The following is a 27,559-nucleotide window of genomic DNA, read 5'->3' on the forward strand; positions in this document are numbered from 1 at the left end:
TTGGGGCCGTGACACCTCCCTGGGGAGCCTGTTCCAGTGCTCCACCACCCTCTGGGTGAAGAACCTTTTCCTAATGTCCAACCTAAACCTCCCCTGGCACATCTTCCTGACATTCCCTTGGGTTCTATCATTGGTCACCAAAGAGAAGAGATCAGCACCTGCCCCTCCTCCTTCCCTTGTGAGGAAGCTGTAGACTGTGATGAGGTCTCCCCTCAGTCTCCTCTTCTCCAGGCTGAACACAACAAGTGACTTTAGCTGCTTCACATACGGCTTCCATATAACCCTTCACCGACTTTCTGTCCCTCTTCTAGATACTCTTCAGTAGCTTTATATCCTTTTTATCCTGTGGCACTCAAAACTGCACCAAGCCTTAGCCGTAAGTGACATCAATGGAACAGATGGGGAGATGTTTCCAAGTAAGGCAGACACAAAGACCAATCACACTCCACTATATTATGAACAGCCCTGTGGAAAGGCTCCTCAGCCCAAGAAGCAACTTCACATGTCAGGCATTGGCTGAGCCCTTTTGGGAACTGTGCTCTGCACTTTTTTGAGACACATGGAAGTTCAGCCTGCACACAGACAGAGCAGCCGTGGGTAAGTGTCAGGAGTTGGCTGAAGCCACCAAACAGGGTAGAAAAAAACATTGACATCCTCATAAATCGACATTACACTGTGCTCTTCCTTGCTCCTTCACAGCATGCCAGCATCACAAACCAGATGTTTTAAAAGGGCTTGCAGGATATTTTTGGCAAAATGAGACATCTTGTCAAGGATGCTCCTTAGTACAGTGGATCCGTCAGTTCCTATAGTATTAAGGTGTTTTCCTGCTACAGTAAAGTACCATTAAGGACTAGAAAGCACAGGAAGTCAGAGAATTTGGTCTTAATGACGCTGAGAAAAGGGAAAACATAGTGTAATTATTTTAGCAGTGTTAACTATCTCATTCTTTGTATTACAGTTATTTTATATCGCCAATACATTATCAGTGCTACTCTTCACACTCTGCCATTGTGTATCCCACTGGATTTTCATACAAAAACAATTCTTTGCCCGTGAAAGCAATTTTCATAATGTAAAAAGTAGACCTGAAATCTGAAAACTGCTTACTTTTACCTGCCTCAAACCTGTTTTAAGAAAAGGCAACTGAACCTTCACAAAAGGCAAGCAGGGGGCCAACAAAGTAGATACATACTGGTCCAACCTAAAGAACTGGATTGATTCTGCTCTTTTTGTACCTCTCAGTTAACATGCCAAGCCACTGTGGCTCTTGTATTTTTTGTGCATAAGACCTGCTTCTAGTCTAATATTTTTCTTTTCTTTTTTCATTTTGCTTGGGTTTTTTTGATTTTTTTTTTTGCTCTTGGTTTTTCTAAAGCAGATCACAAACATTTAAAGACAATAACCACCATCTACTCTTCAAACTCCTTCCTCCATCTTCCACTCATATTTTAAGAAAACTTTATCTCAGCTGAAGGCATATGGGGTACTTCGTATATAATGCAAGCATAATGTTATTTTAATGAATGTTTGTATAGCACTGATCTTTTAGTTAAATTATGTAAAAAACAGTTGCATTGGACATGGGTAATAGGAAAATAAGTTTGTTTCAGGAGCCTAATTGTTATGCTGGTGACTACAATACCGATACTGGCAGGCACTTGCTGATTTTTTTGAGTAGGATCATTTTTGCAGTGAATAAATACTGGAAACAGAGGTTCCATGTATTCTCCCACTGCCATTTGTTGGTTTCTTGAATTTATTCCAAATATGTGGGTCTCATTTACTTAGATCAGAGACAGCCAAATTTGCAGATAGCTGCAGAAACCCCAGTAAGTCAGCTTTCTTCTTTTCCACTATTAGTCACTTTTAGCCCAAGTCTGGTTTCTGACCATTTTCTATTTGTGTCCCACATGTTCTGTTTGAAATATCTCACAACCTAGAGACACTCCACCACAGACAGTTGATCTAATTCAGAAAGACTTTGCTAGCAGTTATATTCATGTGTCAATACTAAGCACTGCAAAAGAATTCCTGACAAACAGGAGTATTATTCTACCACAGCTTATACCTTAATCAAGTAAAGTCAATGAAAGACTCTGCTTGACTTCAATGTGCTTCAGCTCAGATTTGCAGAGCCTGGTGTTTAAAGGTATTCAGGTGACTAAGGGAGCAGGAAGCACCTCGTGGATTTCCCAACTGTCACAAAAATATGGCCCAAGTCCCAGATGATTCACTAACAATTCTTTCAGCAATGTTGTAACTGGCAGTATAGACTACATTCATGTTTAATCCTTGGTGTAAGATAATGTTGCAATGAGTATCAGTACAAATCAGAAGAATCTACACCCATGTAGGTATCTTGTGAATTAATACCTTTAATTTAACACACTCCAGCTAAACTAACAGAACCAGATTTACAGAAATACAAGCGTGGACGTTGCATTCAATGGTTGTCTTATAATTCAAGGGCAGTTTCAACAACAGAAGGCTTCCATTTTGCAGACTGTACTACTGAATGCTGAGCCAAAAGAGCATGCACTGTTTCATTGACATAATATTAGCTATTTTCCAAGACTAAAGCTTATTCACTCACTATTAACAACGGATTAAAGTACCAGGAGTGCTGAGCAGTGCTCTATTCAACAGTATTCTCAACTATTCTTGCTAGAAATTTGCTTCCAAAGTAACTATTTTATGCATCTGTTATAAATCAGAAATGATATTTCAGTTTAAGAAAACCTCTTTGTTGTGATGTACAACCATTACTAATGGATTACACTTTTAATCAACTTTATCACATAAATAAAAAAAATCTATGGTTTGATAGGATGAAGCATTTATCAAAGTTTTTTTTTTATTATTATTGTTAGTGTTTTTCAAACACAGAGTTCTTTTCTACAGATTTTCTTTTGTACTACTAAGTGTTTTAACTTCTTCAAAATAGATGTTTATTTTGGACTTTAAAGCCAGGCAGTTGCTGCTTTCCCAACAGATCAGTAACTCACTCATACCCCCATTAACTTCAATGGGAGAGGAGCACGGCCCAAGAAAATAATCTGTAAAAAACCCCAAATCTATATTCTGTCAACCCAACAGACATTAAAGGAATTAATTACAAATCTCAGAATTGAGGACAATTGAAATGACATAGCATATAAAGATATATTTAATAATTATCTTGACAAATTCTAATCATATTTAAATTCCTGTAAAGTTATCAAAACATTTGAGTAATCTGAGCTTGAAATGTTTTCTATTTACTCAGAATTCAAAGAGCTCCTTTCAAGTGAAAGGTAGAAACAGCTTTGAAGAGAAATGACAAAGGAGTGAGGGGAAACCCTAAACAAATCACACTTCTGATTTAAGTATTAAGTCCTTAATGTAATCTGCACTTCTCATATTTCTTATAGACATTAAACAACACATTCAGTATTGATCTGAAAGCAAAATGGTCATAAAAAAATTTCTGAATACTGTCTTAATCATAAATTGTAAAATGACTGTATGTTTTGCCTATTTGAAATGTACGGCTCTACAGCTCGCCTTTTAGGCTCTGCACCATGCCATTGGAAATTTTTTGGAAGATTTCACAAAGCCTTTCTCATCCCCATTCTCACTGATGGAAGATATGTACTATTAATTATCTGAATGAAAATGAGGAAACAGTTAATCATCTGCTTTAAAAACAAGGTGTTTGGGCATTATTTAATTCCCTAAACCAGCAAACCACTGTAAGCATAGAAATTGATCTCTACATTGTCATGTTTAAAACAAAAACATATATTAAGAGCACCAGTGAATTCTGGCCTATCAACTCTTTCCCCTTCTATATTTGCCGGGCGGGTTTTTTTGGCATTTGGAAATTTTTTAGAGTTTGACTTTTCTGTCTTTTCTCCCAGCCACAATCCTGCTAGCTTCAACGGGGGTGCCCATATCAACAACAGTGGCAGGATTAGGCCCTTAATTTGTAATGGAGCCCAAGTTGTTGCAAAACTAGCACATACAATTAAAAGCACTAGGAGTTAAAAACCATGGTAGGAATACAACTTGGTGGTGGTGGTCACCTCAATGCAATTCTATACAATGCCTCTCAAGAATTTGAAGGGGTCTCCAGGCTCTACAGAAACAAAAATATTAAATATACCTACTAATGAGTACTCTACTGCTTTTGAACATGCAAGGAAAAAAAACACTGAATGGAAAATATTAATCAGCTTCAACATGAAGACAAAAACATTATGAGTCTTAAAAGCAGTATTTTTTTTAATCTGCTCATTCGTATGACCATAAAGAGAAATCTGCTGAGAAAACAAATGACGACAGAGCTCTGCTGAGCAGTAAGCTTAGAAAGCAAAATATTTTTAAAACTGACTGCATAGCATGGCTTACACAGTAAGAAAGATTATAATAATAATGTGGAAGAACTGAAGGATATTTTCAATTGAAGACAATGGTTTAGACTTAAAGTTCTAAAAGTGAAATATCCTTACCCCACTTTACAGAAAACAAGTGCAGTATATGACAAAAAAACCCACACACAGGCCATGTTATTCTAAACCTACTCTGTATCATGGTAATGTTTAAGTGTTCTTACTTGTTAGTCATCATGAAAATCGTTTTGAGAATAGCAAGTATATTTACAGAACTGACTGGTTAAATTTGCCTTTGATTTCCAGGAGTTCTGGGGAAGTTCCCGTCTAAGAATTCACATCATCACGTGGTGAAGTAAGATAAAGCATTTGACACTTTGGATTTTACTACTAGAAAGTCCCTCTGGAGAGACCAGATGATGTGCATTACTCATAGTTTTCGATTTTGAGCATCAGGCTTATTTCATATGGCAGCATGTGCTACACACTGATTACACTGTACTGTCAGCCGAGAAACTTGCTGTGTGACTTCAGCGTGCTTACTTCCCTCTCTATGCAACAGCACTGCTTAGTCAGACCGAAACAGCAGGAAAATAAAGCACTAGGCTTGAAAGTGCCGTTTCTGGATTACATTACTTTGACGAGGAACCTTTTTGACCTTTAGGGCAGCCGACTTCCAGAAGTGCCGAATGATCTCTCCTTTGCCCTTCCGCGCGTTTCTTCATGCGACGATCAGCGTTGTGAGTTCCTTTCCTTTCCCTTTACCGACCATCCGCTAAATTAGTTAAATCAGATTAATTTGTTATTATAGTTGATTTTTTAAAAAAAATTTTTGACTAGAGAGAGGATAACACAGAACCCACCACATTTCTAAACACACAACGGCATTGTTACTATGACTTTGATTCGAAATACTGCCATCCAACACGCATCTCGGGCACCGAACCGGAAAAGAAGCTCATGCCCCGACTAGATGCAAGGGAGGGGTCGGCGAAGTGGGGCTCAGCTTGCCCCGCACGCCGGGCCAACCCCGCCACCCAGGTCCCTTCTCCGCGCCCCCCCCACCCCCCCCCGCTTTCACAGCGTCGCCCAGCGGGTCCCGGGGCAGCAGCGCATCCCCCGGGAAGCCAAGTCCCCAGCGGCAAGAGCGGCCGCAGCCCAGCTGGGCGGCGGCTGATGCTACCGGCGAGGCTTCCCCCCTCCCTGCTGCCTGCGCGCCGTGTGGGGGGACGGCGGGGGCGGGGGCACGGGAGGGCCGGGCCAGCTCCTCGGCGGCCGCCCGGCTCCGCCTCTCGCGTCGCAGCTCAGTCCTGGAGCGCCGCTCGGCTGCCAGAGGGTTGCCACCTGCTCCGGTGCGGAGTCGCTCCTCGCTGCGCGCCGGGAGGGAGGGAGCGAGCAGCCGCTCCGCCGCCCGCGCCCGGGAAGTTACCGCTCCTCCCGCCGCTGCGGGGTAGCTGTCGCCGCCTCCCAGCTTCGGAGGGGATAAGTCGCCGACCCGCTCTGCTGCGAGAGAGAAGAGCCCCCAGGGGCGCAACGGTCCGTTCCGCCTCTGCTTCCCGGTCCCGCCGCGGGCAGGCGGGATGATGGAGCCCTCAACCGCCTGCGCCTCCTGCCGCCGCCACCCGCTGCCGCCGTCACTGCTGCTCTGCCTCCTGCTCGTAGCCCTCTGCCTGCCGCCAGGTGAGCGCCCGCCCGCGGAGAAGGGCGACCGCGCCGTCCCGGCCGCGCGTAACTTGTCGGAGGGGAGGCTGGGGCCGCAGGTGGCGGTGTCTGCCCGCGGCTCGCTGCTGCCGGCGGGGTTTCCCTCCCTCACCCGCCCTTCTTTTACTGGAGCTCCCCGACACCTACTGCGGGGTCCCTGTGCGTGGCCGTGTGTTACTCCCGGCTGTTGGTGCTCTCCGCATCCCATTTTGCCTCGGCGGGAAGCGGGCGGGGGCCGGTCCCCATCTGCCCCCGCCGCCGGCCCTGGGGAAGGCGGCCGAAGACGGCCGGCGAGGCGAGCTGATGCCGCCTCTCCCGAGGGAGAGGCAGGAGCTGTTCCAGAGGTGCGGGAAACTGAGAGGTGGCGGTCCCGCCTCGCCCCTCTGGGGCGTTGTCACCGGCCGCCGGGCAGCGGGCGGGCAGGGACGACGGGGCTCGGCTCGGCGCCCGTTTCACTTCCAGGCTGGGCGGCACGTCTCCGCAGCGAGCCGCCTCCAACTTCGGCAGTACAGCCTCTTCCCCTTTCCTCTTCTTCAGTGCCGCCCGTGGCGGTGCCCGGCTGCCCGCCGCTTTCGCGCTACCGGGCAACTAGCGCCGTCCGGGAGCCGGTGGGTGCCCGGGCATGCCGTCGGCGTGGTGCCGTCCAGCAGCCGGCCGGGTGCGGGGAGGAAGCGAGGGGGAGCAGCCCCGCTGCGGTGTCCCCTGCGCGGGCAACCGGCGGAGCAGCGCGGGGGAAGCGCGTAGTGTCAGCCCTGCGTGGGACGAGGCTGCTCCGGCGGATCGGGTTCGCGTGGGTAACTTCTCTCCAGCCCCGGTTCCGTACAAGCACTTTCGAGGCGTTAGCCAAGTGAGAAGGCGCAAGGAGTGCTAAGTACTCTGATTGTTCTGGGAGTATTTTGGCCATGAGGTGTTTGTAGGCTTTATTTTGTAAATATTGAGCGTGAAAGTGAAGTCTGAGGGAAAAGCTGTTAAGTGAGGAGTTCTGCATTCCACGCGGAGTCCGTCTCATTATTCTTGTAGAAAGAGCGTCAGCCTGTGGTAACGTTTTGTATTGCTTTAAGAAATGGCTTTGCCTTTACGTGCCTGCCTTTGCAACAGCGAAGGGTTTGCAGAAGCGCTGGAGTTGGTGGTTTTTCATTTCTGGCCTCTGCCTCGTTATTACGTGCTCTCCAGTTAACCATTTACAGGCAGTATGTTGTCATTGGAACGGGAGATAAGAACAGACCTTTATCACTAGATGTATTCATGTTTATTTTATGCAGGCTCTAGTTAAGTAGAAAACAAGCTACAGCAATAAAGTAAGGCTGCCAAAGCTTTAATTTCAATTAGAATAGTAAAAAAGCTCCGAACAGAAGCAAAAGCAATATTTGAACCGTAAGCAATATGTCAGGCTGTTCTCCTAGGCTTTTGCTTTGGGAAATACTGTGTATAATCACTGTAGGACATAAAAAATACCAGTCTTGGTGGCAGTTTACAAAGAATACTGGTTTCTGTGATGTAGAAAAAGTCTTCAGGAAAGATTGCTCATTTTAAGAAATCTAAAAGGCATGTAGAGTATCCATAGAGATAAGCACCTCAGCTTCTAAGAGGCACGACTTGTCCCCCATGGTGAGATTTATTCCAGTAAATACGAAATGATCTCACTGATTGTGTGACTGTCTACAGTTTCTCATTCAAGGAAATGTGAAATCATAAAATATTTTATCTCAAGGGTTTTGATGATGGAAGTCTATAAAAAGATGGGACTTAACTGCCCATGATCTTAATAGGTTGGAGGTAAAACCATTTACCTGATTCTTTCTGCTTTTCATGTCTTCCTTGCCTCCTCAAGGAGAAGCTCAGGCAAACTGTTCAGAGTGCAGGCGAATATGTGTGGGGAAAAAACCCAGCCCCACCTCAGCTTAGAGACTTTCCCTGCAGTATTGAAAATGCCTGGAACATCTAATACAAGACTTAAGTCTCTGCTTCTCAGTTTATTCTTCAGAGTATAAAAGATAGTTAAATATAAAAATATCTATAAAAAGGTCTTGATATTACTGTGTACTTCAAATTTATTTCTCCTTGCTATCACAGCTATTTCAGATGATAGGTAGTTTGCTATCATCCACAAGAAATTCTGGATATATTACTCTATCATGGTGCTTTGCTTTTGGGAGTTCCATTTCAGGTTTGCATATCGAAAGCAATAGATAAGCTATTAAAAGCATATTAAAAGTTTATGTGCATCAGGTGTAGATGTCTCCAGCAATATTCAAGCTGACTGGAGATCCCTGTGAGAAATTTTGTGTTTCTTTCTTCACTAAATAAACTGCGTAGGAAGATACCCATTGGTGGGGGAAAAAAAAAATAGGAGGGCATCCAAGTCTGTATCTGGTATTAGGAGACTAGCTCTAGGTCAGACTAAATGAGAATATTAATTAAAATCTCATACTTTTCTAGCGGATGTGACTGGATATGAAAAGGAAGCTGATTTTTAATTGGGACCTAATCATGACCTTTGTAAAGTTTCTGCCTCCCCTTACCTTCTTGTGTATCATAACTAATTTCAGAGTCTCTCATTCTATGTTTTATTACTAAAGACTTGTTACATATTGCTATATTGCGTAATATGACTGTAATATATAGTCTTATTCACAAGACACTTACTGTGTTCTCACTCCTGACTACCTGTTTTGCCTGGTATATCTGGTGCGACATTGATCTAGGAAAACAGTTTTTCTATATTAAGATCAGAAAGTTCACGTTTATTTTTTCTGAGACAAAGTCAGGAAATGTCTTCACCATGTACATATATTCCGATATGCTATATATCTGTGGTGCAATGCACAGGTAGCAAAGTCAGACTGAATTTTAAGTGAGCTGTAAGTAGTTAAATCCTTTGCTTTGGAAAGTGTTTGATATGCTTTTTTTTTTTTTTTTTTCCCCCCTCTTGGTGTGAATATGCTAGAAAAGTCTCACAACATGGATTATTTTTCTTCTTGTGTTTTCCTCTCTGTTGGGTTTGTAGCGATTCTCATAAGGCAGAGGGCAAGAGCAGAAATCATCTAGCTCTGTAAATCTCTGAAATTTCAGCCCATTGATTTTTACTGGGCAAAATATATGTTGTTATGTTCATGAAATAAATATCTCTGTCATAAGTCATATTTAATTCTAAGATATCTTACTTCCACTTTCCAGCCTATGTAAGAGTAATGCCTTTCCTTACCATACCACCCATTCTCCTTGCTGAAAGTAAACTGGGATGCTAATATGTAATTCCGGGGTAAATAGTTTCAGCTGTCTTCATAGTAGATGTTAAGCTATTTGTTGGCTTATTTCCAACGGAAAGTTTTGGGAACAGAATCTAAATATTTATGTGAGATGACACATGAAGAGGAAAAATAAAGAAAATAGCATTAAGAGTTTTACATAATGCAAATTACATCTGTGTGATCAGGATAAACCTATCTTCTCTATTTTTTTACAGATATCCTACATCTGTAGCATGGTTTATACTCTTAAGCTGTAAGAGTGCTCACTGCAGATTTCCATAATGTCATATCTGATTACATAAGGTGCAGAAGGACCTCATACAAACCCAAGTATTACTGTAACGACACTAGCTTTAATGTCTTGGCCAGTCCACATCACACCACCATGGGCTTTTCTTAGCTTCCTGCCACAGGGACTTTCTGGACTATTTTGTGTCCAAGTAGTTTTGGACCAGTTGAGTGAAACAAAATAGATTGCAAGATAGGAAAACAGCTAGGGAGGAATCGGGCTTACCTGTATATGTTTTGAGCCTATTAACAGTTGGGAAACTGAATGTGCTAACTTTGTAAGAGCTCTAAGTTGTAACTGGATCTTCTAACACAGGGTGATCAATATTCCATTTCCTCTTTTTGTGACCTGCGCTATGTGATTGTAAGCGTGATGGTCACAGATAAGCTGGCTGAAGGTCTGGTCTGCAGTACTTGTTCTACTGCTATTTCACGCATGGGAGGGTTTGGGCTTTTTTTGGTGTGGTGTTTTTTGTTGTTGGGGGGGTGTGTTGTTTTATTGTTGTGTTTTGTTTGCTTGTTTTACATATATATATATATATATATACACCTATATATACACTACCATGCTGACCGTGGAAACTGTTTTTCACATCACTAATAGTATGGGTTTTTTAGAATGGTCTTGTGCAGTTCTGCAGACTCTGGTGGAGGGCTAGACTTTATGTACTGGTAGATACTACCGTATCTAAAAACTGTAATCTTCAGGCTCTTTGTTCAGTGCTCTTGAAGGTTCCTCTGGTTTGGCTAGTGTATAGCTTTTTTCTCTCGTAACTCAATCATTTTTTTATTAGAAAATGCATGGAAACTGCAGTACCACGCTTGCAAGAGAATTGAGGACCTGTTGCAACGTGCTGATTTCTCTCAAGTTCCTCCGCTTTCAAGAAAAATAGTTATGCTTCCATGCACCAATGCTCAAATGAGAGACTCTTAAATGTTGTGGGGTGATAATTAGAATTGTCTCAAGCAGAATGGGATTCTTCCAGGAAAACTTGAACATTAATGACACCTCTTGATTTGAAATTGTTGAGCGTTATCTTCCCAGAAGACAAGGCTTTGACATACACATTCTTTATCTTGGTGTCTTTTCTTTAATAGGAACAGGATGAATATTAAAGGAGGCTGTACATTCCTGTCTTTAGTACACTTCAAAATGAATCTCATCTTTTAGTGAGGAGATTGCAATATGACTAGTATGCTGACAATCCACTACTGGCAGTGATCGGATCAAGTTTCTTCCTCTTTTTCTTTTTTTCTCATTTTGTTTTGATTTTTATTCTTCCCCAATGTGTTCCCATAAGGATGGCCTGAACAGCAACCAGTCCTACCCTAGTGGATGTTAATCCGCTTCTCCAAAGCGGTGGCTCTTTTGACGAATATCTGCCTAGCTGAAGATTAAATTGCTTTTCTTATCATGCATATAGGTCTCCAGAAAGGCAAATAAATATTTACTTATTAAAACAACTGCTGCTTCTACTGAACTAGTATTTTTGTTGTTGATAAGAAATGTGCCTCTTTTGGGAGGTAAAAAAGGGGAGAAAGTGATAAAACAGTGGAGAGAGTGTGCCTGCAGCTTTAGGGTATGATTTTTAGAGGTTATCAGGGGTTAGAACAGTTCTGTAATGTTTGGTTAGAAAGCATTTGAAATGCTTTCAATGGAAGTGGAAATACTAAGCTGTTCCCTTGATAACAAGCAAAAAGCGTTTGGTGATTTAATGAGTGTTTTAGCAGTCTATATATCCATATCATCTGCTTTCAATTAGGTTGTACTCTGTATTGTTAACCCCTTATTGTGAAGAAAAACTTAAATGCTTGAGCCTCATTCATATGTTGCATTTTGTGCTGTGGTAGCCCCATTTGTAGAACCTCCTGGCATTGTAAAACATGGGTCACAGCAGTTTTGGTCCTGAGGGAAAGTACTTGAACATCATTCAAATTAAAAACATCTTCTTGGGTCTCATGGACAGCAGAAGTCCCCAGGGATGGAGCCCTTAGCAGATTGGTGACTCTTCAACATGTGTGAGAAGCTGCGTGCATTGGCTGCACCCTTCCCTCAGCCTGTTCTCTCATGGAGTGTACCTGATGGGTGCGCCTCAGCTCTTTGAACTGCAAAGTTTTGGGTTTTTAACAGAACACTGATGCTGACCGTAGTTGGCATCTTTAAAACTTGAAGAGATATTGGCAGCTAATTCAATAGAGGGAGCTCCACTACCTTACTGTTAGAAGCAGCACATCTCTGCTTCTCCCAGACCTCTGGCTTTAGCTTGAACATAAGTTAAAAGCCTTTGCTGCCTTGGCAGTGTTCTATGGTGCCAGGTGTTGTTTCTGAAAGCATCTTATTGTCATCACAGGCTTTCTGTTGCATGAAAGAGAACGAAGGGCAAATCTGAATCATGTAATAGGCAGACTCAAAAAGATGATTCAATTAGAGATATTTCTCTTTTGCAGCAAGGAGTTGTATGTGTTTTAAATTGATACGTTACAGAATCATGTTTTTGAATGACGTTTCCTTGTCTGGAGGGGACTTCATGGAGAAACACAAAAAGAACTGGAATAAAAAGAAGGGATGAAGTGGACCAAGAGTGGCACTGCATGAAATAGGGTAAAAACATGATAAGGGCATGATTGCACTAGATAGACCATTGTGGTGAGATAAAGCTAAACACTTTCAATAAGATACATTAAGTAGGACCTTTATTTAACAAAATTGATTCTTTCAGTAAGTTCTTCTAGGATCACAAGGGAAAACTGGAATATGTATACCGTTCTGTAAACAGTCTGGATTCTGGGCTATTGTAAAATAAAGCCAGTTTAGGTATGTGCTGGTATGCTTTTAATCCCTTCTGTGTCTCTAATCCAGAAACACATACACACAAAAAGCTGTTTGGCTTATTCTAGTTGTTTTGGAGAGCAGAGATTAACTTAATGGCCTTTACCTACAAAGCCATACATGCAACAGAAAAAGAAAGATGAAGAACATGATATTTAGGCAAGATTGGGGGAACTTCAGTGTAGCTGTCTAACTTCAGAAGAGAGAAGGATTCTGAATTGATTCCTTCATTCTTGATACTGCACACCAGGTTTTCTAACAAGTGCTTGCATGTAGAGAAGATGATAGGGTATTGGCTTAAAATTCACTCATTGGCACAGCATTATGGGATTTGCTTTCTCAAATTGGGGAAGTTGTAAGTTTTTGACACTGCTAACAAAGTGGTGTGCTGACAACTGGTGACGTAAATCAAGAAACTGTTTGCATCTTACACTTGACAGCTTGAAAGGTTAGCAAGAGGGTAATTTTTCCAGCTTTAATTCACAACTGAGATTTTTGTCAAGTTTAACATTACTCCTCAGTTCTCAAACTACTGCACAACTTACTGCTAGTCTTGAACCCTACCTACACACAGGAATAAAGATGAAGTCAGTGTAATGAATGTCCCACCAGCTTCCACTTCATGTAAGTAAATTACATTTCCTGTTGTTCTGTTTCCGCGCAGACAAGTAATGCAGAGCTTGCTATGCAGACAGTTCTGTGATTTGAAACAGTCACTAATATATAAATAAATAATGACAGTGACTTCATTTTGCACAACTACATTTTGCATCTTTGTTGCCAATATGAGTGTCACTTTCTTATTAAATATTTAAAACTTAAGGAAAATATTTTGCTTTAGTACTTTAGCCCTTGACATGGCTTCTGTAACAGAGCTTTGCCTTTTGGAGGGGCAGCTGTTCAACAGTTTAGTTTGACCTTGCTCATCACGCTGCTGTTGAATGATGCAACAGGTTCTGTCTCAGCTTTGAAGTTTAAGTCCTTAGTATAACCTTTACTCTAAAGGTTTAGCCCCAGTTAATGTCCAGTGCCCCAGAGCAGCAAATTCCTAAGTGTCTATGTGAATCTCTGATGTCAAGTGGGGCTTCTGAAAGTTCACCTGCAGGTTTGGTAAGGGTCAGGTTCTGGTATTTCATCCAGATTCAGTTGTGTCTGCAGGTAATTTCTTGTCGTTGCTTATCACTTTCTTAAGTACCCTGCAGTGTTAAATGCAAAACTTCTGCACAACTTCTGGGAGCAGTAGGGGGAGGAAACTAAAGCTTTTGAGATAGTAGAAAAATAGTGGTATGTTGCAAAGGTCATAACCATGGATGTACAGGAAGCAGGTGAACCATTTTTTTTTAGTTGAGGTGCGCAGAAACTATGTGGCATATTCTGTTCATCTTAACATAGTGTATGTTTGCTTTGTTAGAAAGTTATTTACTTATCTCAAAAGAGCTGTAAGCCTTTGGTGTCTGCAGACCCAAGGAAGCTCCTAGAGGATCAAGGAATACAAACTTTCTGGCCTATGTATCCAAATGTTGGTGTATCAGAGGGATGTATTGCATCTGCCTGAGAGCCAAAGGGGTAGGAGTGGTGGGAATGAGAGTAGTGGTTTGCTGTTGTTTTTTTTTCAGAGGTCTTGTTGTAGCTGGGTGTCAGGGCGTGCTGGCAGCATTACGCTCTGCAGAGCAGAACTGTCTGTCATTGTCCCACAGATGGGAACCTGGAGCACTGTGGCAGCCACCATGGCAGCAAGGCTTGGTGAGGGCAGCTTTGGAGTTACTCTTGGACAGCATGCAGTTGAAGAGCCAGAGGTCAGAAACTCTCAGTAATGGTGGTCACCTATAGTGGACACGGTAGCTACTTCCTTTCCACTGAGTAAGAAGGGGAGGGAAGGGTCTGTATTCCTCCCAAGCTTGAGAAGTTACCTGCTTTTGCTAGAGCCATACTTCCCCTGTGAAATGTTGCAGAAAAGTATCTGCTTATTTTAGGAGTGTTGATTTGTTCTTCTGCTCTGAATGGTGTGCAAAGTATTCTGTGGATCACTTTTTAATCATTATGTCCATCTGCAAGTACAACAGTGATAAAGAAGGATGAGCTTCAGCATACTCGGTCACGATCTTTGGCTCTCTTTCCATTGCATCAGCAGCACAGGGCACAGAGGAATGAATAACACAGTGTGTTTCTTTAATGAATGCTGAATGGGAGAGTGTGAGCTGCCAGAAGCCTCGTCCAAAAAGAAGCAGGGTGTTGTGAGGGGTGATATCAGCACACAAGGGAGGAGATGCAGGTGAATTGCTTTTAGCTTTTAGTTTTATGATATGTGGGAATGGTTTTGAAGAGTGAAGTGGATAGTTCACCCTAAAAGCTTGTTATTTTTTTCTGGGCAGAAATCTTGTGTTTAAACTGTTTATTGAAACGAGTTATTGTTAAGATTTCTTAAGTGGTTACTCCTTAGTGCCACACATAAGCTCCACATTTGAAAAGTGGTTTGTGTAAGTACATATAAAAAAACCTCTCCTCCTTGGTATGGTTGGTTGCCTTATCTTAGGTGTGGATTCTAATTCACAAAAGCTTGTAAATCGCTTGCTTTTTCTTGCCTTTGAACTGGTTGCTAGTCCTCCTTCAAGATGTCCTCATCTGTAAACAGCAATCATTGTTCTGAAAAGCTTTTCATGTAATCGTGAAAGAGCAGAGCCCTGAGTGTGCTGGGGACCGTGACTCCTTGTGAGGAGGCTTTCTTCGTGCAATACAATAAATATTTGTTACTTTTTTGGACGTAATGTACAGCAGACTTTTTTCATAACCACAGAAGGAGCTTGCTGGCTCATAGTCTGGAAGTTCTGTGACAGAACATGGTAAATGCTACAAAAATCTTGAGGGACCCTGTTAATTGGAAATCAGTAATAGAAGCTTTAAGGGGCAGTATTGTGATGAAAATCTTTATTTTCTTGCTAAAACTATTTGTAAAGTTTGGATGAAGGTACTTTTCTGGTGTGGGGGGGCTTTTTTGTTTGTGGGTATTTTTGTTTGTTTGTGTTTTTGTGGTCATTGTGTTTGTTTGTTTTTTAAAGGTGTACCATGACTCTGTCTTCAGGAAAGGAGGGAAAGATAGGAACTAAAAAACCAGAAGTTTTATCCAGGCTTGCACTAATTCCAGGCTTGAGGTTAAGACCTAAATCTTCTATCTGCTAATAAAATGCTTGGCTCAACAGTTTCTTAATATCTTCCACAATGGTAACTTTAAATAAAAAAAATACAAAGTGTCTTTGATTCCCTCTCCTGAAGGAAGACTGAGTGCTTGATGTAGGTTGAGGGTTTATTGGTTGTGTGGTGTTTGGTTTTGTGTTTATGTTGTGGAGTTTTTTGTTTGTTTGTTTTTGTTTGGTGGGTGGTGTATCTTTGGTTTGTTTGTTGTTTTGGTTTTTCTTTTTTTAAGAAAAAATTATATATATATATATATATGTCATTTCATCAAGGAAGAAATTCATCAGTGGTCTGTGGAGTAAGTGGTGCTATATGGCTTTTCAAACAGTCATGTTTGTAGGCAGAAGGAAACCTTTGTGAATTGGAAATGACAGTGGCTTGGGAGAGCTCCCTTTGCATGTTGGTTCTTTTCCCCTTGGACATACCAGTGCTCTCAAGGTGTCAAGTCAGGGTGGAAGTACCTCGGTATGCGCTTCATGTAAGAGGATTTCAGTGGTCTAACTTAAACTCTGATACTCTGGTGGCAAAATTATGATTGAGTTTTGTTTATTGTGGCATTTGCTCGAGCTAAACTTCAAACATAGTGAGCACCTTGTGGTCTTTGGCTGCTCAGTAATGCTTTAGTTGCAAATGCAAGACTAGAAAATTTTATGCGAGCTGCTTCTGCAGTGGACACACATCCTTGGTGATTGCTATTGCTAGCACGCTGATTGTGAGTCCACGGTGCTTAGCCTTGTACAAATTATATTTGCAGACGTAACAGATGAATTGTATGTTAAAGAGCTCTCTCTGTGTTGGGGGTAGCCAAACCTTGCCCTGGGAGGCTTAGAGGGTGGGAATTGATGTGTAATCTGAACCTGAACAGCACTTGCCCAGGTCAGAAAGCCAGGGAGGTCCAGCTCCTGACAGGACTCAGAGCAGGGACAGTGATTCCTTTGAGAGGGTATTTCTTCCCTCTGTTATAGGAAAGGACTAGGCTGAGTGTTTGACTCTCAGGGTAGCCAGGCAGTGTCATCCAGCACCAGCAACTGCAGCAGCTGAGGAGCATCAGTGGCTGTGTGATTTAGCCCTAAACCCTCATGTGGGCTTTAACTGTGCCTTCTAGGTGCTGTGTTTTGTATTTTGCCAGGTGTGATCTCTCCTACTCATGACACATGTGAGTGGAGGCTTAAAATTTTGTCATGTGAGGTGACATGCAGATTCTAAGTGAAAAATCTACTGCTTTCTGCAATTTTGTTGTGAGGGGAATCTGAATTTGTCTTTCCAAGATCATAGAAAAGGGAAAAAGATACAAAAATGGAATACCGGAATACTGAAATTCTTACCCACTGATTTTTATTCTTTTAACATATGATGTTTAAGGAAAAAAGTGTAAGATGTTTGGTTTAAAGAAAACAAAACAACATAATAGAGTCATTTTTGATTTATAAACTGCACTTGAACGTCAAAAGATATTTGGGAATGTTTCAGGCTGAGAAATAGAAAATATTTTTTGCTAGCATATTGTTTGCTAAACTTCACTGTGTCACTGACTAGTATATGTCTCTCCGATTTGTAGATTTTGGGGAGTGAAGGTTTTAGAGATGAGAACAATTAAGGAAAGCAACAGTATTTAGAACTGCAAGAGCAGCACTTTGAATCTTTGACAGGGTGTATTAATGTGAAAAGGAAGATGGATTGGTTTTATGCTTAAAAGTTCAGTTTTTTTCTCACTCCTCTGTAAGCTAATGCTTTTAACTGGAGCATGTATGAACTAGCTGAAAGAGAATTTTGCTGTCAGTAAGTGATGACTGGGCCAAAGACATGGATCAGCATCTCTGCAGGGAGTGGCATACACAAATAAAATGCAGATAGCTTACTTCCAGTGTATTAAACCAGGCATAGCCATAAAGTCTGTGAAAAGAAATATGGCAAAACCATGGGAAGGGGTCTTTGCAATGGAGACCAGAAATGATGACATGTCGTTTGGGAAGGCCTGTAGAAAGATGCTGCCTGGACAGGGCACGTAGCCATTTTGATGGCCAGGAGAAGCTGTAGCTGGCTTGTTTCTGTTTCTGTGTGAGACTTGCACATCTCACAGGTGTGAGTTTCCAGAGAACAGAGTTCAGTTTCCTGAACCTGAGGGGAACCCAGCTTTTTGGATCTGGCTAGTCACATCCACATTGGCTGACGAGGCTGTGGGAAGTGGCATTTGTGGTGGGGAGCTGGGGGGGTTTGGGCAGGAGGAAGGAAGCTGAGAGCTCCAGCCACAGGTCTGGGAAGCCAGTGGAGGCTGCAGGGGTGCTGACTCTTCCCCTTGTGTGGCTGGCAGGCCTGCAGAGGCAGAAATCTGGAAGGAGGAGGCAACTCATTTGCATGGTAGTGGCAGCTGGATTTTTGCTTGCAGGTGAAACAAGTTGTAGAGGGAGAACAGAAAACCTCCTGAAAGAGCTGTCTGGAAAATTGTGGGGTTAAGGAGAAGCCTTGGTATAGGAGTATTTTGATGGGAGAGGAGCAGAAGCAAGTAGAAAAGATACTAGTGAGCAGGGGAAACTCAAATACTGAGACAAGTAGTGTCTGCTTTTCCCTCTCTGTATCGCCTGCTGTAACAAGCAGCCCACCCTTGTTGGTCAAGACTGTGTACTGCCACGCCACGACATTCGACTTGTCATGTTCCCCTTTTGTCAGCCATATATAATTTGGTGTTTTTTCCTTCCTCAGGAAGACATCTGCTTCCCCCCAGGGGTTTCTCAGAGCTCAAATGCTCCTACCCTCGGCTTACACAGCCTGTGCTTGTACGGCAACTGCCTGGACCAGTGCAGCCTTCGTGGGGCAACCTCCCCTCTCTGTTTCTGGGTCAGTATGGATAGCCAAAAAGCTGTCCATGCTAACAGTATTCTGGGGAGGAAGGGAGTATTTCTTCTAGTCCTCATAAGAGGCTTGGTGTATGAGGTAATGTGTCAGGGAAAGAGCATTGAATGCTGAGCATAGTCACTGCGTGATCTCAATGTCCGTCTCTGTCATGTTGAGCCATCAGACTTTCTCGGGAGTAATGCACGCCTTACAGTGTGGTTATTCAAGATTATCAAGAAACTCACCTCTGAAACAAAGCAGCTCATATTCTTGCAATGCATTTTTACCAATTCTGAAGAAATACGTTTGTTGTTTAAAATGTAATGTTAGTTGTTTACTATGAACACTGTAATAAATGTAGCTGTACAACCCGCTGCTGTTGAAATTGCAGCTGTCAACCACTTCTCAAGTCTGACCTTTTTCATGGTCTGTCTGTGACTGATGTGGGGAGCGTCAGACTCTGGTATTTGACAGAAAGTGTAAACCTAGAACAGCAGTTGTGCTAAGTCACAAAATCCAGAAATTAAGCTAGCGCAATAGTTTTGGGCCATGATCAAACAGCATGTGTTTGAACACCCAGCTTCAAAATTTTTCAAGTATTTAAATATATTCTTAAGGACATAACATTTAGGCTAGAGGCAGCAGAGTCCCTGCAGAGGGGGCTCAGGAGGACACACTAAGCCATGAGTGATGGCACAGAGGCTGTTAGGATGCTGGATACTGTCTGTGAGTTGTAGCATCTTTTTGCTCCTTGCAGAGGATGTTTGGCTAGCGCAGCTTGCAGAGAAATGGCTTAGGTTGCTCTGCTTCAGTCTTCCTGAATATGATGCAAGTTCACCTCTTCAGCTGACTTTTTAAGCCTCTGTTTTTAAATGGTGCACGCATGGTTTTTCCATATATAAAATATATGAGAGGATTTATATTTTTTTTTGTGCCTGTCAGCAGGGAATATGCAGCTTACTAAGCTTTCTTGAGTATAATTTTAAATAGAGAAAATGCTTCTATATACACTGAGATTATCTCATCACAATATTTTTATGATTGTTAATTAAAATTTGAGGAAATCTTTTAGAGCAGATTTGCAGTTTTGAGAGTTTTATGAGACTTAACACGAGAGATCTATTTTTATAGTTATGCTTTCTTATTAGTTTTGAGATTAGGATATGTTTAAATGCATGGCAATCAAATCCTGTGATGATTACTTGTTTGTTTTGCAGTGTGGACTAATTTAGTTATGGTCCCATTTATCTGTTGTTGGTGTTCCACTTTTCAAAGAGATATTGTAGTGCTTTATTTTTATTGCTATTTAAAATAAACTCCAAAAATAGTATTAATTTGAGCTTTTTTTTTTTCCAATATTAACTTTCAGTGAAGCATATTTTCTTATATTAGTGTGAATGATTACCATTTTGGTTGTTGCAATTCCTGGATATCCATTTTCATCAGCCTGAAAGACTGTAAAATTTGAATAAAGGATCAGCATAACTAGCTACAAGAGACTGAAATAATTTTTAAAAGTCTTGACGTAAGTGGAAACCTGAAAAATCTTGACTTGGAGTGCATAAAACTGTGATTTGAAGTTTACTGGAAGAAAGTGGGAGTTAAGAAACACCAGTGTGTGTGCTCTATTCTCTTTGCAGCAGACAGGCATGTCAGTGGAAGGTGGTTTGTTTTGTTTTTTGGCATGGTGCTTTCTACTTGAACTCTTTAGAAAGAATTGGAGCCAAGATCTGAACAGGGTTGCAGAAGTATTTTTTTTTGTCTTGCTCTAACTTTGCCTATTACAACATGACAACGTGCATCTTTTGATCACAGGCTCATTTGTCATCTCCGGCAACACCACGGAGCACTTTGATTGCAGAATTTCCCAGTCTAGGAATAATTAAGGCATAGTGAAAAGTCATAAACTGTAAATTGTGAAGGAAGTCTGTGTCCATCTGAAGTGAACGTGATGAGGATTCAAAGACCTCTGCTTTGACCTATTTGTATTGAGTGACCATGTGGAGGGCCTTGTGCTCTAGGCCAGCAGGAGGCTATGTAGAGGAGAGAAGGATGCTCTTCTTTTCTCCCTGTGGGTCATTAAACACAAGCTTTGTTTTGTTTTGGGTTTTTTTGTGAAGATTTAGAGAGGCAATACATCAGATAAAGTATCAGTTGAAATAATCAGGGCTAATTATCTTACAGATTTTAAAGGGAATATTTTATTAGGGGATCACATTGCTCAAGAATAAAATGTATGTTTCCCTGATGCTTCTATACTGGCCCAGGTGCTAGCGTGGATGTGCTTGTGTGAGCAGACTTCACTGTCGAAAGCAAAGCAAGGGAGAGGAAGGAGGAGAGAGAATTGTTTGCTATGCTGGCAGGAATACACATGCTGATGTGAGCTGTGTTTATATTAGCAGGCTATTCTGAGACAGCTAATTAATCAGAATTTGTCTCCCAATTTATGCATCAGAGACTATAGTCCTTTTGCAGGTGTTAAAGGAGAAAGCAGAGAATGGGTGGAGTTTCACTGTTGGTAATGTTTAATGGAGGAAATGTGTTAAAGGACTTGTGGCTTTTGTTTTTCCATAAGCACATGGAGAAAAATGAGAACAGGAGTTGAAACAAAAAAGAAATTAGAGGGGAAAGCAAAAATCTTTTAAGAGAATAAGTGGAAAAAGTAAAGACTGGAGTGTTTTGTGTGTGTCTTCTGAGAGAAAGTCATTGAAAGGTGATGGGGAGGTGGACATCTATCTGTGTCTTCAGAGCTGTGGATGTAGCATACCCTTTCCCTTTTTGGACCTGCCTGAGCTATTGGTGCTCTCTCCAGTGGCAGTGCCAGGAGAAACACAGGATTACAAGATCTGCCAGATTTCTGTGACACGGATCTATTTGGGAGACTTGTGGGACAATGACTCCTGGATTCCCTCCCAGAAAAGTAGTTCCTTTTATTTTCATTCTTGCACTGGGGAAAAGTTTATTTGCAGTTTTGCTTTCTTCCTGGAGGGACTTTCTCATCTCCTGTAGAGCTTCTGCCTATCAAATTATTTTGGTTGTGTACCTGTTGGCACAGATTTATGACTGCTGAAGTCATTTTTATCTTAGACCAAGTAACTCACTCTGGAATTTTCCACTAATAGCCATCCTTCAGAGGTTTCTGGTGTAAACTAGTGATGCAGCCTGGTTTTGCATATCCCTTGTAAGAAGTGCTCAGTTGAAAAGGGGCGTTTGGGGTGGGGGGTACTTTGCCAATTTCGAGGAGGGAAAGGAAGGCAGTACAGCTACTTATTTTTATTTTCAATTTTTGTTTAAGAAAAACAATGTTACACAGTATGGCTTATTCTTCTATCTACCTAGTATTAAAACTAGGTAAGAGTAACTTCTGATAACCTTACATTTCATTTTGTCTTGGGTCATTTACCCAGTAATAATACCAAATGCACTGAAGTAGTCCATATCATTTTTTGTGGTGATTTTAGTTCAGTCTTTACTCATAGAGGGAAAGTAGGCAGTGAAACAGATGAACTGTTAGATAAAATATCAGTGCTCCACATACATACCTTCATATCAGTGCAATTGGATACACACTGAGAATGAGAATCAATTATATAGCTGCTGCTTATCAGAAGTTAGCAAATGGTAAACACAGTTTCATTTTTATAATCAATTACCTAGCCCTGGAACTTGTTAGCAAACGTTAGAAGCTGTAATAATTTTCAATAAATGCCTACACATTATCTCAGTGTATTTCTACACACTCTGTTCTGGGGACATGAGGGAGAAATTTTCTCTTGCCTGAAAACTTTTAAACTGGCTTGTGAAAGATGAGGATCAAGCCCTTCCAATTTCTAGGCACAATTGGCATTCAGCCCATGGTAAAGATGATTGTATATACCTTCTCATTAGTCACACACTGATTTCTTTTTTTTCCCTTGTAAGCATAGATTACTTTGAGTTTAAGATTTGTGTCCCTGTGTGGTTAGTTTATCCACATCATCAGTCAGAATTAACAGATAAGGGAGGCAGCAATGAAAGATAGCTCTTTTCTTTTTTTGTTATTTTTATTTTCATCTTTCTCTACAAGTATCTAAATTCTTTGAGTGCAGAAGTTATTTGTTGCTGGTGACAGGCTATGAATGCATTGTGCCAGAAAATTACCAATCTTCCAGTCCTACTGGCCCATTCAAGACAGCATTTGCTGTTCATACACAAGCTTTCATGTTCCTATTCTTGAAGTACCTTCTTATCAAACACCTTTTTATTTTTGTTCAAATGGTATAGCATCTTTCTTTGCTTATTGACTTTACTCTATGATTGTATTTCTGGAGGCTTCTGCAGGCTTTTTCTGTTGCTTTTCTGCTGGATATCCTGTCATAGTTGCACACCTCTGCATTGCTTCTTTCACTGAAGTGTTTTTAAAAATAAGGTATTGTGCGCAATGTAACCCTCAGTTCTTTAAAGTTCCTAGTATCTGAAACTGTGGCTACCAGAAATGGTGGGATCAAGTTGCTTTGCTAGCCAGACCAGAAAGGCTGGCATTATTGCCAGTAGGACATTTAATTGATTTGTATTTCTCTGTTATTTTTCTTAGGCTAAAATTACTTTTTGTTGGAATTGGTGGTCTTGTACCACTAAAACTGCTTATTGTGTCTGAATTTTGCTCATTTTAATTAAGAAAAAAAAATTATTTCTTTATGTTAATTTATAGTTATTTACCAGAACTTTTTGTTACCTCTTGTTCAAGGCTAGCATTTGTGGACCAGTTAGTTTCTGAATCACGATGTCTTGTGGCCTATTATTTTTTGAAGAACCTTTCATTGACAATAATCAGGATCTTGTTAACTTCTTTTTCTGTCTCAGCATGATCATATATATATTTTTTTTTTAACTGAGTGCTCCTCTGCTTTTAAAACCGATGGATAACATTTATTCGAATATTTGTGGCAATGATGAGTCTGTCTAAGCCTGTAGACTGTTGTTTTTTACTTCCAAGTTCTCACTGGGTAACTTGACTGCCAGCTGCAGATTGCAGCAGCAATGAAAATGAAAGCATTTTCTAGGTACACTTCATGTCTTTATTTAGCCAGAAATCTTTATTTAACTGGAAGCAATGCTAAGAATAGCAACCTCTGCTAGCCTGAGTGGCTCAATGCTCATTTAGTTTTCGATATCTGTATCTAGTGGGGCTGTTTTTCTCTGTTCTCCAAGATTGTGCAAGCCTTCTTGAGTTGCCCCGATGTTCTGCACAAATCACAGTAGGGAATCCAGATCAGAGAGATGATTTAACAAACTCTTTGGTGGGCAGCAGATTACAGGGCAGGGCAAGTTTCTTCTGGCAGTGTTTTTTCTGGGGTTCTGAGAGCTGCCTGGGGTTGTGCAAAGATCTTTGAACAAGCCCGGTGTCTGGTGTGGTGAGATGGTGGCTGCGTGAGTGCAAGGCTTTGCTAAGAGTTGGTTTGTGGAGTTGCTGCACATCTGCATTGTCAACAAGGGCAGTTTTCCTTCTAGTTCTGTTGCTGCCTTGTTGAACACCAGCTCAGAAGTTCCTGAGATATGCAGAAGCCATTGAAGCCTTACAAGACTCTTTTCCCAAAGTCCTGGCTCTGCACTGTAAAGAGAGGAGGTGAGAGGAGGCTTTGGGATTTTGCTGCAGTTCAGCACCACCATTACCACCTCCTCCTCATCCCATCCAGGTGGGGTTGTCCCACAAGCAAATTCTGCTGCTGGAGCAGTGCTGCTGCAAGGTGGCCTGGGGGAGCAGTAACCAGCTGGCTTGCTTCAGGCCAGGTAGAAAACTCAGTGGCAGTTGTTCTTATCATCTAAAATGACAGAATGAAAGAAATTAAGGAGCCTGCGAAGGACTGTGTTACAGGATGAAAGGACAAATTAGATTGAAATGGGAAAGCTAATGGAAAGGTGAAGGAAAGGCAAAGCAGAGGGAATGAGGGCTGCTGTAGAACTCTTTCATAAATAAAGGAAAATGTAAAAAATCTTTTACAGGCATTAAGCAATAAAGCCTGCAAATAGTTTCTTTGCTTGCTAGTTTAGATTTTGCACAGCTTATAAAAATGATATAACTTTATTTCATTTATGTCTATCAGTACTGAGCCTGTAATTAAGGCTTTATTACCAATAAAACCCTGTGATTATGTGTGTGGTGAATATTATTAAACCCCATTTTTGTTATGAATTTATACTGATGATCAGTTATGGAAGTATTTTTTTAATTTAAAAATCAATGAAATAAAGCATTTTGTTGGCAATTTTTTTTTTTTTTTCTATTTTTGAGAATGCGGAGCAGTAGAGAGCAATACAACAGAGATGATGATCCAAATACTGTGCCATCTCCTTTTTTTTGGGTCTTGTTAAGGAAACAGAAATATGGGTTTAGGCATGCTGATGGAATGTGTTTTAAACTGTCTCTAACGTTACTACATACAAATACTTTGTTTTGCTTTATTCCTCAAAAGCTGCACAAGTTCAGATGCAAGGAAAGCAAGTTCTACTCGAGAATTTCGTAAACTGATGCCTACAGATTAACTTGGACTTCTGCAGATGCCACCTTTTCTTGTCCTTAGTTTGGGATACAGCGTTACTTGTATGGGAGGGAGTGATGAAAGATGCTTTACAAACAACTGAATGGCCACCTAAACTTAGGAAGGCAGTCATGCAACTTAAAAGGACAATTCAATAAAAATCACTCACGTTACTGATTTATATAATTTTCCAAACTTTCAATTTCTTTTGACACTAATGTTCTAACAGGCATTAAAGTATGTAGAGAGCAAGAAAAATGTAGTCATTGTCTAATGATGACAGTTTGACTTAAAATAATTTCCAGATTATTGCCATTACAATAAATTTGGAATAGATACAAAGAAAGAAGATGCAGTTGGAAAAATAATAATCTTGCTAGGGGAGGATAACCTATTTTACACTTAAAAGCCCCAATGTGTTATAAGTAAGCATAACTAAAATGCAGATATTATTTTAATATTTAAATTTTCATTCACTGTAAGGTCACTTTTTGATTCGTGAAGAAGTTTTGATGTCATTGTAGACAGCCAAGTGGGAACCAGGAGATAAAATAGTAGTAAGTTACACTATATAAATTTATCCTTTAATCTCTCTGTTATTGGTGAACTTTCTGATCCATTTGCCTAATTTGTGCTCTAATGTTTTTATAGCATAGCAAAGGCAGAATGACTGACAGAAAAACCTACATGCTTAAGCTCAAGAGCTCTACCAGGAAGAGTGTTTGGTGTGGATGCAGTTGTGAAAGGGTTTTGCTGGCGTTATACCTTTTTTATACAATTTTTTTTTTATACCACTTTTGTTTTTTATACCATTTCAAACCTATGTTGAAGCTGTGTCCAGAGAGGAGGATTCATTACAGCAGTGCTCACAGCCTCCAATCTGGACTCAGTGCTCTGTGCCTTGTGATGTTCTCTTCTGTGGTTTACTGTAGATGTTGAAGGGTGTGGGGGAGCAATTGTGTTGCTTCTCTCCTGCTGCAGCTTTCCCCCAGGTGTAGTTGTGCTTCCTCCTTGAGAGATTATTTCTATTACCGTGTGTCAGAGTAATGCCAAAAGGTACAGTGATGTCAAGGTTTAAAGCAAGGCGACAATAAACCATGGCAGATGCTCTCTGTTACCCCCTCACCCTCCCTCCACCCTCTCCTTTAGATTGGAAAGATAAGGAAGATAAGAAGGAAGGGAGACTTAGACTTCAAGTTCGAAGGTTTTAAAGGGTTTTCCTAATGCTACTAATAAATAGAGAATATATATAAAATATACAAAACCAATCTTGAATTCCAAATATGGAGTTGGCATCACTCCAGCGGCGACGGAGCTGGGTGTGTGAAGCTGGTGTAGCTCCAGCAGCTGCAGGGCGGGCACCCAGAAGTCACAAGTGGGACTCCACAGCAAACCAGAAACTGGATTTCAGGGATGCAGGGCCTGAGGCCTTCCAGATCGCAGGCAGACAGACAGGGTCCTGTCTAGATGCTGGCTGTGGTCGAAGAGGACCAAGACCCTCGTGATCTCCATCTTATATAAGGTGTATGATGATTATGGGATGAAATACTCGGTCAGTTTTAGTCACCTGTTCCGTCCGCCCCTCCTTCCAAATATGTCCCATTATCAGTTAACCTTTGTTACCATAGTAATAAATCTAAACATGAGCTTCTTCAGCGTTCTGTTGGTCCTCTTATCAGCACAGTGTCTGAAAAACATGCAGGCACTTAGAAGGCACTTAGCTGAGAGGAAAATTCATTAGAAGAGAAACTGGTCTTGTTTTTAACAAAGCCAGGACAAGTGACTTGACCATTTTGAACCACAAACAGTAGGTAGGAAGGACAGAACAGCCAGGTCTGTGGTGTTGCATATTGCATCATGATGGACTGGAAAAATCTAATCTGTCAGTTGCCCTGTCACCTTGATGTGAGAGGGCATGAAGGGGTTCTGTCCTGCCTCTCAAGCAGGTGAAACAGTCTGTTCCTTAGCTGGAAAGCATCTCTGTGAATGAGAATAGTAGCTTGTTAACTTGGCCTTTGCCTGCAGTTACAGGTAGCTTCTTCCTGAAATAACCACGTTCCTTCTCCTGTAAGCACTTTGGCTTTCTTAGATGATGGTGATCAGTCGAAAGTAGTAAGGCACAGTGTCAGAAATGCCTGGGCGGTTCTCCGTCAGCTCAAAGAGAGACAGAAGGTTATTTCCATGGCCATATTAAGAGATTGCACAAATGATGGAAAGACAAGCTTAAGTTCTGTTTCAGCCATCAGTGGAGCTTCTCAAAGATCTTCACAAGTGCCACATCTGGGATAGGCCTCTCACAAATAACTCCTTAAGTAATTTCTCGTTTCTGAGAAGGTGTTGCTTTATTTTCAGAGTTTTAGATGTTGGACCTCTAATTTTACTTAAAAATTATGAGAGAGTCAAAACCTACTTTTGATCAAATCAAAAGTCAACTGTGGATCATTTGGTTTTGATTTATCTGTATAGCAGTCATGTCAGCTACCTGTAGATGTGTAATAGGGTTCTATTGCAAGAAAGTGACTGAAGGAGAAGAAATTTAGTTTCATCTAAAGTTTTGGGTTTTTTTCCTTCTAAGAA

The 27,559-nt window shown here is 41.2% G+C and overlaps 1 protein-coding gene across 3 annotated transcripts in view; it reads left to right on the forward strand.

The window, feature by feature from the left end:
- The first annotated feature begins 2,382 nt into the window (after nt 1-2,382).
- The window catches only part of ALCAM (activated leukocyte cell adhesion molecule), a 135,035-nt gene continuing 109,858 nt past the window's right edge, over nt 2,383-27,559 (forward strand). For 2 of the 3 annotated variants that reach the window (XR_014185185.1, XM_082063247.1), the window contains exon 1: nt 5,140-6,053. Coding sequence is in view for 1 of the 3 variants with exons in the window: in XM_082063247.1 (XP_081919373.1) it covers nt 5,954-6,053 (100 nt within the window). In the remaining 2 variants the exon portion in view is untranslated. Of the gene's footprint in view, nt 5,114-5,139; nt 6,054-27,559 lie in introns of those variants that run through there. The other variant, XM_082063248.1, reaches the window with a different exon arrangement.

Source organism: Streptopelia decaocto (assembly GCF_964273445.1).
Source record: "Streptopelia decaocto genome assembly, chromosome: 1".
Classification (NCBI taxonomy): domain Eukaryota; kingdom Metazoa; phylum Chordata; class Aves; order Columbiformes; family Columbidae; genus Streptopelia; species Streptopelia decaocto.